Source organism: Vombatus ursinus, unplaced genomic scaffold (genome assembly GCF_900497805.2).
Source record: "Vombatus ursinus unplaced genomic scaffold, bare-nosed wombat genome assembly UNPS02014798.1, whole genome shotgun sequence".
Classification (NCBI taxonomy): domain Eukaryota; kingdom Metazoa; phylum Chordata; class Mammalia; order Diprotodontia; family Vombatidae; genus Vombatus; species Vombatus ursinus.
Window position 1 is genome coordinate 65,772,398 of NW_020954576.1, and position 12,885 is coordinate 65,785,282.

The 12,885-nt window shown below is 40.3% G+C and overlaps 1 protein-coding gene across 2 annotated transcripts in view; it reads left to right on the forward strand.

Moving 5' to 3' along the window:
* Positions 1–3,254: 3,254 nt before the first annotated feature.
* The window catches only part of LOC114049877 (integral membrane protein GPR137B), a 97,757-nt gene continuing 88,126 nt past the window's right edge, over positions 3,255–12,885 (forward strand). For both annotated transcript variants that reach the window (XM_027871319.1, XM_027871320.1), the window contains exon 1: positions 3,255–3,704. In XM_027871319.1, coding sequence (XP_027727120.1) covers positions 3,336–3,704 — 369 coding nt within the window. In that variant the 5' untranslated portion in view covers positions 3,255–3,335. The remainder of the gene's footprint in view (positions 3,705–12,885) is intronic.

The window sequence follows — 12,885 nt, forward strand, 5'->3', positions numbered from 1 at the left end:
TATTGCTTTTATCACAGGTAGGGTAGCAAAAGTCTGGAGTGGGAAGTACCGCTTAGTGAGAAGAGGCCTGAATAGAACTCCACATTGTGGTGGGGGTTGTGGGAGTGGGGTATGTATGGATGGAAGTTAAATCAGGAAACTTAGCCAACCCTATTACCCATCAGACAGAGAAGAGCTTCTCTTTCCTCTTCATACCAGTTATATCTTTTCCTATTTCTTCTTCTGACTTCCTATCTCTCAAAGTTACAAAATATAGGAAGGGAATATGCACATATCCTGGAAGATTAAGAATAATGGATAGTTTGTTTTAAAAAAATACAAACTCACAAATGGTTATTCTTGATTTGAAAAGGTTTATTTAAAAAGTATGATTTTAAAATAGAAAAGGAATTCCCAACCCTGTGAAATAGTCACTATAGCATAATTAATATACAGAGAATGGGGACAGTCATGGACATTGTATCACATATTTCATCATTTCGCTTTCTCTCACCTCTATGAGGGAGGGGATTATTGAGGTCAGAACATAGGAGTAGAGTTTGCAAGAAAGAGGGCAAAGAGAGTACGAGAAAAGATGAAGTGGAAGAGAAGGGATGGATCTAGCAGGTATTTTAGATGGTGCTATAGAATATGTCTCTGGTAAATTAATGTTGAAAATAAGAACATATAATTATTTTTCATTAAATTAGAGCTAAAGAGAGAAGATAAAAATAGAGTAGCTAGCAATGGATCGAGCATTGAACCAGATGTCAGTAAAACCCGAGTTTAAATCTAGCCTTTGCTATTTTAGCTGGGTGACCCTGGGCAAATCACTCAGCCCCTGTCTACTTCATTTTCCTCAGTTGCAAAATGGGATTAATAATAGCACCTACTTCCCAGGGCTGTTGAGAGGATAAAATGAGATAATATTTGTAAAGTGCTTTACAAACTATATATATACAAACATATATATATATATACTATATATATATATACACACAAACAGCATTTCACTTCCTAATTTTTTCAGTTGCAAAGTGAGTTAACAAGTCATAATGCTGCTCTGCTGAAGCAGTATTTACCAGTCTGCTGACTCTGCAAGGGACCCAGGCCAAGAGAAAACACAGCTAGTACTGCCAAAGAGGTGATAGTAATAGAAGGAGATGACATTTTTGTGGTGCCTTTAAACTTTACATTCTCTCATTTAATCTTCACAATAAACCAACAAGGTAGGTAATGGATGTTTTATAATTCCCATTTTACTGATGAGAAAACAAAAATTGAGAGGTGACCCAACAGGTAACAGAATCAGAGCTTTAACTCTGGTCCTTTCATTCTAAGACCAATGCTGTTTCCCTACTCTAAATCCCTGTTATCCTAGTGCATTTTGGTTTGTGCTTGGCTCAACCACTGAGGACAAGCTTCTGGTGCTAATTGGTATATCCATCACATATGCTTCCAGGAGTTAAGCAGTACTGCCTAGGACAAAGAGGCAAAGGCAAGAGAGACTGTTTTTCCTATTTCAAATAAACTGAGGCAAAGGCAAGAGAGACTGTTTTTCCTATTTCAAATAAACTAACAGAGGCAGAAATAGAAAACTCTGCCTTTGATATGGCTGAAAAAGCATTTAAAAGTGTTGAGGGAGCAGGTTTCCAGGGAGAAAGGCTAACCAGTTAACTCCTTCCCCAAAGATAAGCAGTTTCTTAAACTCTGCCCTTTTCCCCCTCACTCCTTTTTCCCTCTCCCCCACTGACAGGTTCTCAGTGTTGGAAAGAACCTCAGAAGTCACACAATCCCTTGTGTATCCATAATGGTGATCAAATCTACCCCCTCTTCTACATTCCCAACACAGGGTCATCTAACCTGTACTTGAAGACCTCCAGGGAGAGGAAACCCACTATGGTACGTGATACTATGTTACCATGTAAAGAACATTGCTCTTTCTATTGCTAGAAGACTTGGGTTTGAATCCTACTGCTGCAAATTACTTAACCTCCCCGAGATTTGGTTTTCTCATTTGTAAAATGTGGGCTTTGGGCTCCATGGCTTCTGGGGTCCTTTCTAACTCCATAGCAATGATCTCACAATCTCCCAAAGCAGCCTATTCCATTTCTGGACAGCTGTTTTCTTTTGAATTGAAATGAAATCTGTCTTTCTATAAATTATCATTAGAGCTGGATGGGTTCTAAGAGGTCATCTAGTCCAACTACCTCATTTTGCAGATTGACCTCAAGGAAGTGAAGTCCCCTGAAGTCACACAGGGAGTTGGTTACGTGGAATAAATAACGTTCAAACACCCCATCCTCAGACTTCAAGCCCAGCAAGCTTTTTACTGAACCACACCATTGGCTCCTAGGTTCTGCCTTTCGTGGTCAACCAGAAGTCTATTCCCTCTTTCACATAACACCCCTTAACCTACACTTACATGGTTTTCCAGCCATATCAGGCTTTGATGCCTGCCTTCAATTTGTCACCTCCCCCTTAATCTGTTATCAATAATAGCTAGCATTTACATAGCACTTCACGGTTTGCAAAGCACTTTATAAAGTGTAGGAAAGCTATCTTGTCCTAGGCAAAAGAGAAATTGAGTAGGCAACTAAAACAACAACTGATAGGCCAACAACCCTTCTCCGGGGTTCTCAATTAAGTAAAACCCAAAGCAAATAACCAAGAACGAGAACCCGTTCCCCTTGCTCCCTTGGGCTCTTGAGCAGGAGGGGGCTGTGCTGCTGTTGCCCCTGCTGCTGCTGCCGTGCGCCCCACCTCCCAACCCTTGGCCAGCAAACAGACTGATTGATGGAGAGGGGAAGGAGGACTGGTTTCTCGGTGGCTGCTTCGGGCTCTTGGCAGGAGGAGCCCTTGCTGCTGCTGCTGCTGCTGCTGCTGTCCCCTTCCTCCCTTCCTTGGCCAGCAGACAGTGACGGAGAGGGGAAGAAGGGCTCGTTTCTCGGTGGATGCTTCGGGCTTTTGAGCAGGAGAGAGACGTGCCGCTGCCCCTGCCGCTGCGGCTGCGGTTAAGTTGCCAATCGCTGACAAAGGCAGCGCTAATGAATCACTCAGGCAGCGCCGCGATCATGTGGTGCCGGGGCCGGAGGACCCAGGGCAGCCAAAGAGGAAGTGCGAGCTTGTTTTCTTTCAGTTTCTGAGCTCCTAGCCCAGCAAGATGAAAGGGGGCGGCGGCCGGAGCAGGAGCAGCAGCAGCAGCAGCAGCGGCGGCGGCGGCAGCGGCGGCCGGAGCAGCAGCAGCGGCAGCAGCAGCGGCGGCGGCGCCTGCAGCCTCCGCGGACGCAGCCCAGGGACTCCATGAAGTCCGAGCGGAGCCTGCAGCCCAGTCCGGCCGAGCCCTCGCTTTTCTGATGGAGGTCCCTCAATGGGACCCACTGAGAAATGACTCCCTGCCACCCACCCTCACCCCAGCCGTCCCCCCCTACGTGAAGCTCGGCCTCACCATCGTCTACACCATCTTCTATTCGCTCCTCTTCGTGTTCATCTACGTCCAGCTCTGGCTGGTCTTGCACTACGGGCACAAACGGTTCAGCTACCAGACTGTCTTCCTCTTCCTCTGCCTCTTCTGGGCCTCCCTGCGGACCATCCTCTTCTCCTTCTACTTTAAAGATTTCGTCGCCGCCAACTCGCTGAGCCCCTTCGTCTTCTGGCTGCTCTATTGCTTCCCGGTGTGCCTCCAATTCTTCACCTTGACCTTGATGAACCTGTACTTCACACAGGTGAGGCGTTGGGGTGGGGGGCCCGCAGCCCCCCGGGGGAGGGCGTGCAGAGAGGCGCTGGCTGACTTGTCAGTCAAACGGCATTATTCAGCATCCGTAATGGGCACTGTGCTAAGTGCTGGGGTTACAAAGAAAGGCAAAAAAAAGGAGCTTACAGTCCATTGGGGGCGACGACATGCAGACAGCTATGTGCAAGCAAGATATATACAGGATAAACCTGTCTGTCTGTCTGTCAGCCTGCACCTGTCCACCTTCCCAATACACCCTCACCAACCCAACCTCTCCTGTAAAACAGGAGCAAAGGGCATAAGGATTTCAGTTTCAAGGTTTGGTTTCTAGGACAGAGGAATGAGAATGTGAAAAAGGGATCTGAGAGTGTTGGCATACTATAATTCCACTGGGTAGCCCTTCTCACCTGGCCTCCCAACATTTTTTCTATCACCACTCCTTCCAGTCCTCAAGAAACTGAGGTAAAGGTGTGGAGTAGAGGTCATCACACAATACAGTTTACAGGTATAACCAATATTTTCCCCTTAACCATCACTCTGACAGCTTGGGCTGTTTCCCAGGACTAACCCCAGATTCTGAGCTGGGATAATTCTGGAGCATTTAGGTGCCTTTCCCCTTTTGGGAGAAGAGGAGATTCAAGGGTCGATTGTAGCTTCCAGAAGGCTAGAATCCCTTCTTATAAGTATGTTTTTATATCCCCCATAAACTATTTCTGGTTTCCATTAAGTACAGAATTCCTGCATGAAATCACTGTTGTTGGGGGAGGGGAGGGAAGGGGAGGGGAGGAGAGAAGAGAAGAGAAGAGCTGCTTGGATTTCAGAACCTGAGTAATTCCTGAGCAGGTGATTCCGAATTCTTCTCCTTGGGAGCATTTAAACACGTTTTACCAAAGGAATCTTAATGAATTGAGACCTACAGGCTCATTCCCCAACAATTGTTACACAACCCTCCATAGCAGTAAACACTCATCTCCATACCTAATATGAGGTTAGGCTTGATGCCTGATTAAGGACCTGGCTTTCTCATCTTGGAGGCCCAGGGAAAGAACCATAAAACTTGGTTGAGAAACTTTTATAGGAGCACAGGACCAATTTTTTTTATGAGGCATATTATTAATAGTCCAATTTAAGGACATTCTGGTTGGCTCTGCTACTGCTTTGACATCAATATAGAATTAATAAATGTCATTAAAAAGCATTTTGCAGACAGCATATAAGTTACTGCAGACAGGCTTAAGAGAAGTGACTCCATCATAACCATCTCCTATTATTTCTTTCATCGAAATCAGGCACTAAATTTCCATTTTGATTAAGAACCAGACCAAAGACAATGACCATTGTCTTCTGATGAGTTGTCAGAAGTTATGTTGTCTAGCAGGCTGAGCCTAGTCATGTAAGCAAGCCCTTATTTCGTTTGGGGCCACTAACTTCTTGACCAACTCTGTATCTTTAATGTAAAAACTATGGATGAAAATAGAACTTGTCATACCTGCCTTTTTTCACTGTCCCCTTTTCTCTCAACATCCCTTCCACTCTCCAGGTAGTGAAAACAATACTGTGAATATTTGGATGAAACATTTTTGTATGAAAAGTATAGCATGTTATGAATATTTTCTAGATATTAAAACCAGTGATCAAAATGGAACTCTTCTTGGTGCCTTTCACTAGTCTGTTCATTCATTCAGCCAATTCATTCATTCATTAATCAATCAACTAACATTTAAGTACCTGCTTTGTCAAGCACCCTAATTAGTATTGGGGATGAAAAAAAAAATCCTCGTTCTTCAGGAGTTTACAGTTTTTTTCTGGATATTTTTGGTTTGTTTTTTAATTTTAAATTCAATTTTATTTTCAGCTCCAAATTCAGGAGTTTACATTCTATCAGGGAAAACAACATGTACAAATATAAGTAAATACAGAATAAAGACAAAGGAAATACAAGGAATTTTTATTTTTGGAGGAGGGCCTGGTTGGGAGGCGTCATCTAAGAGCTGGCACGTGAACTGAGCTTTTCAGGAAGCTAGGAATTCTAAGAAGTTTAGGAGAGAGTGCCGAGTGGTGGGGGGGGGGAAACACAGCCTATGTAATGGCATGGAAACGGGAGCTAGAAAGAGTAGAAAGTAGGCCAGGTTGGCAGGACCAGATTATATGAAAGGGAATAAACACAGAGAAGTAAACTGGGCCCAGATTGTGAAGGGTCAAACAAAGGAGTTTGTATTTGATTCTAGAGGTAATAGGGAGTCATTGGCACTCTCAGCAGTGCCCGTCAATTAGATTATTTTTGTTTCTCCAAACGGCAAATACTTATCGAGCATCTGCTGTTTGTAAACTACTGTGATAGGTGCTGGAGAAGATTTTGTTGTTCAGTTGTGTCCAACTCTACATGACCCCATGGACATTTTGCATGGAGTTTTCTTGGCAAAGATACTGGAGTGGTTTGCCATTTCTTTCTCTAGGGCATCCCCATTTTACAGATGAGAAACTGAGGCAAATAGGGGTAAAGTGACTTGTGGAGGGTTACACAGCTTGTAAGTATCTGAGGCCACATTTGAACTCAAATCTTTCTGACTCCAGGCCCCGAGCTCTATCCCGAGCTTGCCATCCCCTACTGGAAAAGATACAAAGACTAATAATAACTAATGTTGATATGGTACTTTAATTTTATACAGTATTTTATATGCATTATTTCATCTGAGCCTTACCACAAACCTCTGAACAGGTACCACAGGTTTTACTGTTCCCAGGCTCAGAGATGTTACCTAACTTGCCCATGGTCGCACAGCTTGTAGAGTCAGGACTTGAACCCAGGTCTTCTTGATTTCAAGTCTAGCACTCTGCAACACTGAGGCCCTCTTGGAGTTCAGTCTAAGAGTGTTATATAATACATACAAAAATGAAAATTGTGCACAAATGAATAAAAGGTACAAACCTAGATGAGTTCCAAGGGTGGTAGGAGGGTCCTTAATGTCAGGGAAGGGGACCCTTAGGGTGGGCTTAGGATCATAGCTTTAGAGCTTAAAGGTCATCTGGTCCAACTCACTCATTTTATAGATGAGGAAACTTAGGCCCGTAGAAGTTAAATGACTTACCCAAGGTCATACAAGTAGTAATCGAGAAAACTGAGATTTAAACTGAGGTTATAGAATTATAGTTTTAGAGGCAGAAGAATACTGAGACGTAATCAAATCTAAAACCCTCATTTTATGGATCAAGACTCCTTTTTCTTGGACCACATAGCCTCCCTTTCATGTTAGAGATAGCATTTGAACTAGAGGAGATGAGTGGGGGAGGGAATTCCAGGTGTTTGAAACATGAGCAAAGGCCAGAAGGTGGAAGAGCAAGGGATCAAGTACACATTTCTGTGTCAACATATGAGTTGTACATTGTCCATTCAAATACTATGCAGTCTATGCAAGTTTGCAAATTAGGGTGTGGGACTTGGTAATCACCAGGGTCCCTTCTAGCTCGAAAATTATGTTTCTATCATAACAACTTTAAATGTTCTTAATATTATAGGCATTATAGACTTCTAGTGGAATTGCAAAATGAATTTAGGAAATATTGAGTTGGGTAAGTAGATGTTACTGCACGGAATGATGTATAGAGTGATATCCTTTCTTATTCATTCATTCAACAAATATACAGTGTTTACTATGTTTATAACACTATGGAAACTTAGGTACTAAGGGAGATGCCACAACTAGAGAGTTGGGGGTCCTAGATGCTAGGCCCTACTCTGTCACTAACAATGTTTGATCATCCTGACACTGGCCCAGTCACTTCAGTTCTCTCTGCCTCAGTTCGTTCCCTTGTCCCTAAAATGAGCAGATTGGATTAGACCAAAGCTTCTTAACCTTCCTTCCTTTCTTTTTTTCTTTCTATGTGTGTGTGTGATGGACCCCCTTGGCTGTCTGGTAAAGTCTATGGGCTCCTTCTGTGAATAATGTTTTTAAATAAATGAAACAAATGCTAAATTTCAATTACAGATTAGTGAAAATAAAGATGTCATTGTTTTTCCCCTCCACATTTATTTGTCCCCTGAACTCTATCAATGGACCCCGGAGCAAGGGAGGAGGTTCTGAGGATTCCAGATGTAATAGGTGATTTCTAAGGGCCCTTTCAACTCAATAAGACAATGACTCCTTTAAAAACACTTTGATTGGTGTAACATTAGACATGTAGTTCTTTATCCCTCAGTTTTTAAGGGAGAAAAAATAGTGGAAGGAAAAAACAGGAAGCTAAGGTTGCTTACTAATGATCACATATGCAAGGAAACCTGAAGCATGATGAGACAGAGCTTACAGGTCTTTGCTGCACCATCTGCTGGTTAATAAGTAAATACCTGGCAAAGGGAAGAGTTCACACCCATACTGTGCTTTCTTTGGCTGAAGATGTAGCTGGGCAACAGCTCTAGCCTGAGAGGGAGGCATGGGGGGCCATGCTTTTGACTCCTCTTCTCCCAGGTCTGCAGAAAGCATTTTGCCCAATAGCAAAGTACTTATCATCCTAAAGCCTAGAGTCCCTCCCAGATTAGAGGAGGCAGCATCTCTGACTTCTTACAAATCAAAGGCATTTCTTAGCTTTTTAAGCAGATAATTCAGATTGCTAGAGAGTTGTTTACAAGTACTAGGAAGAGGGTGGTTGTTGGTTGTGGGGTAGCTTTTCTTTTGATCTCCTAGCCCCAATCCTGGGTAGATTTTTGGGTCTCCACATAAAAGGATCATTATCTTATATTCAGAATAGAATAGAATTTTCAGAGTTTGAAGTGATTGTAGAAATAATCTGGTCTCAATACATACAATACATACCTCACAGTTGAGGAAAGTGAGGCCCAGAGAGATTCATTGCCCAAGGTCATTCAGTTGGTCAGTAGCAGAGCTGAGACTAGTACTGGTAACATTTATATAGTGCTTTGAGATTTGTAAAGCTCTGTATACATGTTATTTCATTTGATTCTTTTAACAACTCTGTGAGGTAGATGCTATGCCCATTTTACAGATGGGAAAATAGGCAGATAGAGGCTGACTTGTTCAGGGTCACACAGCTAATAAGTATCTGAGTCTGGATTTAAATTCTGGTCTTCTTGAATCCAATCCTGAATGCCACCTTATTAAAATATATGTCCATTTCTATAGATATATAGTGTTTTAAGATTTACAGAGTACTTTACAAATATTATCGCATTTTATTTTCACAACAATTTTGAAAGATAGGTGCTATTATTTTCTCTATTTTATAGATGAGGAAATTGAGGCAGATAGCAGTTAGGTGATTTGTCCAGGATCACATGTGGTCTGAGATTAAATCTCTGGGTCCAGCACTCTATCCTCTGTGCCACCTAATTGCCGATAATAGCATTTATGTAACTAGCATTCTTTACAAACATTATCTCACTTTATCCTCACGAATCTATTGTTACCCCCATTTCACAGATGAGGAAACTGAGGCTCAGAAAAATTAAGTGACTTACTTGGGATCACATAGCTAGTAAGTACCTGAGGCTGGATTTGAATTCAGGTCTTCCTAACTTCAGGTCCAATTCTATTCACTGTGCCACCCATTTGCATCAGTTCCTGATCTCCTGACTCTCAAGCTAATTAATGCTCCTTTCCATTATACTTCCTTTGCTTTTACTATCCTGTTTGTTTCCCACAGCTTTTAGAAGGTGAGTGGTGATAAACATTACTACTACTACGCATGGAAAGAAAACACTGAGGAGATGAAAGAAACAAATGAACATAATTTTCATATTCATTCTTTCAGCAAGTACTTACTAGTACCTTATCGTATGACCATCACATGGCAGTAAGTGGGAGATGAGGTCATAGGGGGGAAGAAACTTCGAGGGAGGTCAACAGACCCAGGTTCCAGTTCCAGACTAGCAGTGTGACTCTGGGCAAGTTATTCAAACTCTCCGAGCCGCATTTGTGAAATGAGAAGTGTGGATTAGATAGCCTATAAAGCCTCTTCCAGTGCTAAAAATTAAATTTCATTCTAATTGTATGACCTGATCCCTGGACCCAAAAACTACTTAGGGAGACAAGATCACAGTAAATGTTAAGAAATAATAAATGTTGAACAAGAAATAGTAAATGTTAAACATAGTTGATGCTGCAAGAGTTGGGAGAAAGCTCTATTGAGGTTGGAGCAGCCTCCTGAATCTAATATTCTATGACATTCATGTGCCATAATTTATTTAACTCTTCTTCAGATGATTGGGCATTTACTCTGTTTTCATTTCTTTGGTACCACAAAAAGTATGCTGAGCTTTCTGTCTTGGATTTCTTTGGAGTTATATGCCTAATAGTGGGATCTCTAGGTTAAAAAAAAAATGGGAACTTTGGTTACTTTTTGGATTTAATTCTAAATTGTTTCCCAGGTGTTGGAACGTGCTCCATCAGTAATATATTGATATGCCTATCTTCTTACAGCACCTTTATTTATTTTTTGTGATCTTTTCTAATATTCTTGTTGTAAAATAAAGCCTTGATTTGCATTTCTCTTTAGTTATTCAGAGCAATTTTTCATTTAGTAGCTAGTACTTTATAGCTCTTTTGAGAACTATCCATTTCATTTAACCACTTATCTGTTAGTGAATGGATCTTGGATTTATTTATGGATTTATGATTACCTCCTTATCTTGGGTATAAGACTGTTATCGGAGATTTTTGTTGCAGATTTTTTTCCTAGTTGACAGTTTCACTTTTTATGCTAGCTTGATTAATTTTGTTCATGCAAAATATTTTCAATTTCATGTAATCAAAATGATAAGTTTTATGTTTAGTGAGCTCCTCTGTCCCTTGCTGGGTAAAGAATTTTCCCCTTAGTCATAGTTGTGAAAGATAACTCTATCCATTTTCTTTGTTGTTATTGTTTTTTTCCCCGTGATTTGACCTTTTATGTTTAGGTAAAGTATTAATTTAGAATTCCTTGTTGTTGAATGTATGGTGTTAGGTGCTGTTCTAAACCATCTTTTTTCCAAACTGTTTTCCAGTTTTCACAGATGTTAGCAAATAGAAAATTGTTTACCAAATAGTTTGTTTTGGAGTTTAACAAATACTAAGTTACTTAGATCAGTTGTTTCTGGTTCTTACTTCATTGATCTAGTTTTCTATTTGTTAACTAGTACTCCTAAATTTTGATCATTACTGCTTTACAATATAACTTAAAGCCTGAAAGTGCTTTCCCTTCTATTTCTTCTTGTTTTATTTATTTTCCATGACAGTCAGGCCTTTTTCCCCCCTCCACATAAATTTTGTTTTTTTTTAATCTAGTTCAGTAAAATATCCCCTTAGTACTTTGATTGACTTACAATAAATTTGCAAATTAATTTAGATTTATTAGTCATTTTTAATTACATTGGCTTGACTTAACAATGAGCAGTGAATAGCCTTCAAATTATTTAAGTCATTATTTCTTTAAAGAGTGTTTCTGTGATTGTAGTCATAGAAGTCTTGAGTATGTCTTGATAGACTGAATCCCAGACATTTTCTGGATTTTGTAGTTTTCTGTTATTTCCTCCTGAATTTTGTTATTACTATATATAAATGTAAACAATTTTTGTGGATTTATTTTACCTCCAGGTACATAACTGAAGCTATTGTCCCATTTAGTTTTTTTGATAATCTCTGGGATTATGTGTATTTAAATACAAAATGACCAGTGAGTGCCCTGGGCATCCACATCAGTCTTTAGATAGCTCCTGATTTTCTTCTTCTTCATTGGGAGAGATTTTGTGTGTATCTTAAAAATTTCATTCTCAAGAGGTTCCTTTTCTTTTTTGTATACTTCTCCTGTAGCATTTTCTATCACAGCCTAAATACAAACCTTTACTAATACCTGTCTTGTCCAAAACAGGCTGTCACAGTAATGCCTTTAACTACTATTTAAACTGCCTTACAGGCAACTGACTATATGGTCTCCAACATGGCTTCACCTCAGGTTTTGGTTATGTTCTGAGAATGACTCAGACCAATATTTTTATCAAGTGGAAATTTTTTTTTTTTTTTATCATTCCTGTGGGGCAACCATTGTGGAAAGGACTCTGATGCAAACTTTAGCAGTCACTGGTTTGTTTCTTCAATGGCTACAAGTGAACCTTCTCCCCAACCCTTCAGACATAGTGAGTGTTTGTGAGACTGGATACAGCAAATATAAGTTGTGAGTCAAAGGAATGTGGTCGGCTTCCCTAAAGTCGGACTTGCCTTTAGCTTCAGGCCAAGTATGACAAGTTCTTGCCATTATAGGTAGTACTTTTTGAAAACAGTGAAAAGCTGAAAAATCTTAGTACAGAATGTGGAAGTGGCTAAATGTGCTAAGAGTGAGGAGAGTGAGTTATTTTGTTTTAGAATTTATTATCTATACACAGTTGCTGTTAACTGTTTATTTATGCCCCAGTGAGGTAATTCTAGTATTCTAACCTCTTTTTTTACAGATGAAATCACCAAAACAAGTTAAGGAAGGAAAAGTTAATTGTCTTTAGCTGCACAACAAGTCCATGTCTTATACCTGGGGTTAGAACTTGATTCCACCCTGAAGCCCAGTTCATTGTTTAGCCAGAGGTATCAAACTTAAATTCCCAATGGGGGGGGGGAACCTGCCCAAGTTCTTCAAAACTCCCGAGTGTTATCAAAATCAGATTAAAATTTAATTGGGAAATGTTTAACAAAATAACCATACAGCAAAGATGATGTTAATTTGTGGTTTTCTAAGTCAACATTCTGGCCAGCAGGGATCTAGGAATCACTTCTCATTGTTTGACACCTTTGGCTTAGATCACTAAGTCAAAATCTTTTGTCCAGATTCTAATTTCTGATTTAGCTTGTATCCAAACTTTTTTTTTTTAAACATAGTAAGCCTCAACTTGTACATCTATAAAAAAATAAAGCGGTAATTCTACTCTCATTCTTTTGGGAGGGTTTGACTAGTCCTCAGTTAAGAACATCTTCAGCCCTTGAATTCTAGTGCTGGTAAGGACTTGGAGATCACCTATTTTAGTTCCCTTATTTCAAATGAGGAAGCTGACGTCCTCAGAGCTTAAGCAATTTACCCAAATTCACACAGCTAACTGGTAGTAAATTTGAGATTAGAACCTATGTTTTCTGATTCTTATTTCAGCAATCTTATTATATCATGTTTCATCCAAAGGACTTCAAAGTAAAAGCTGAGTCATC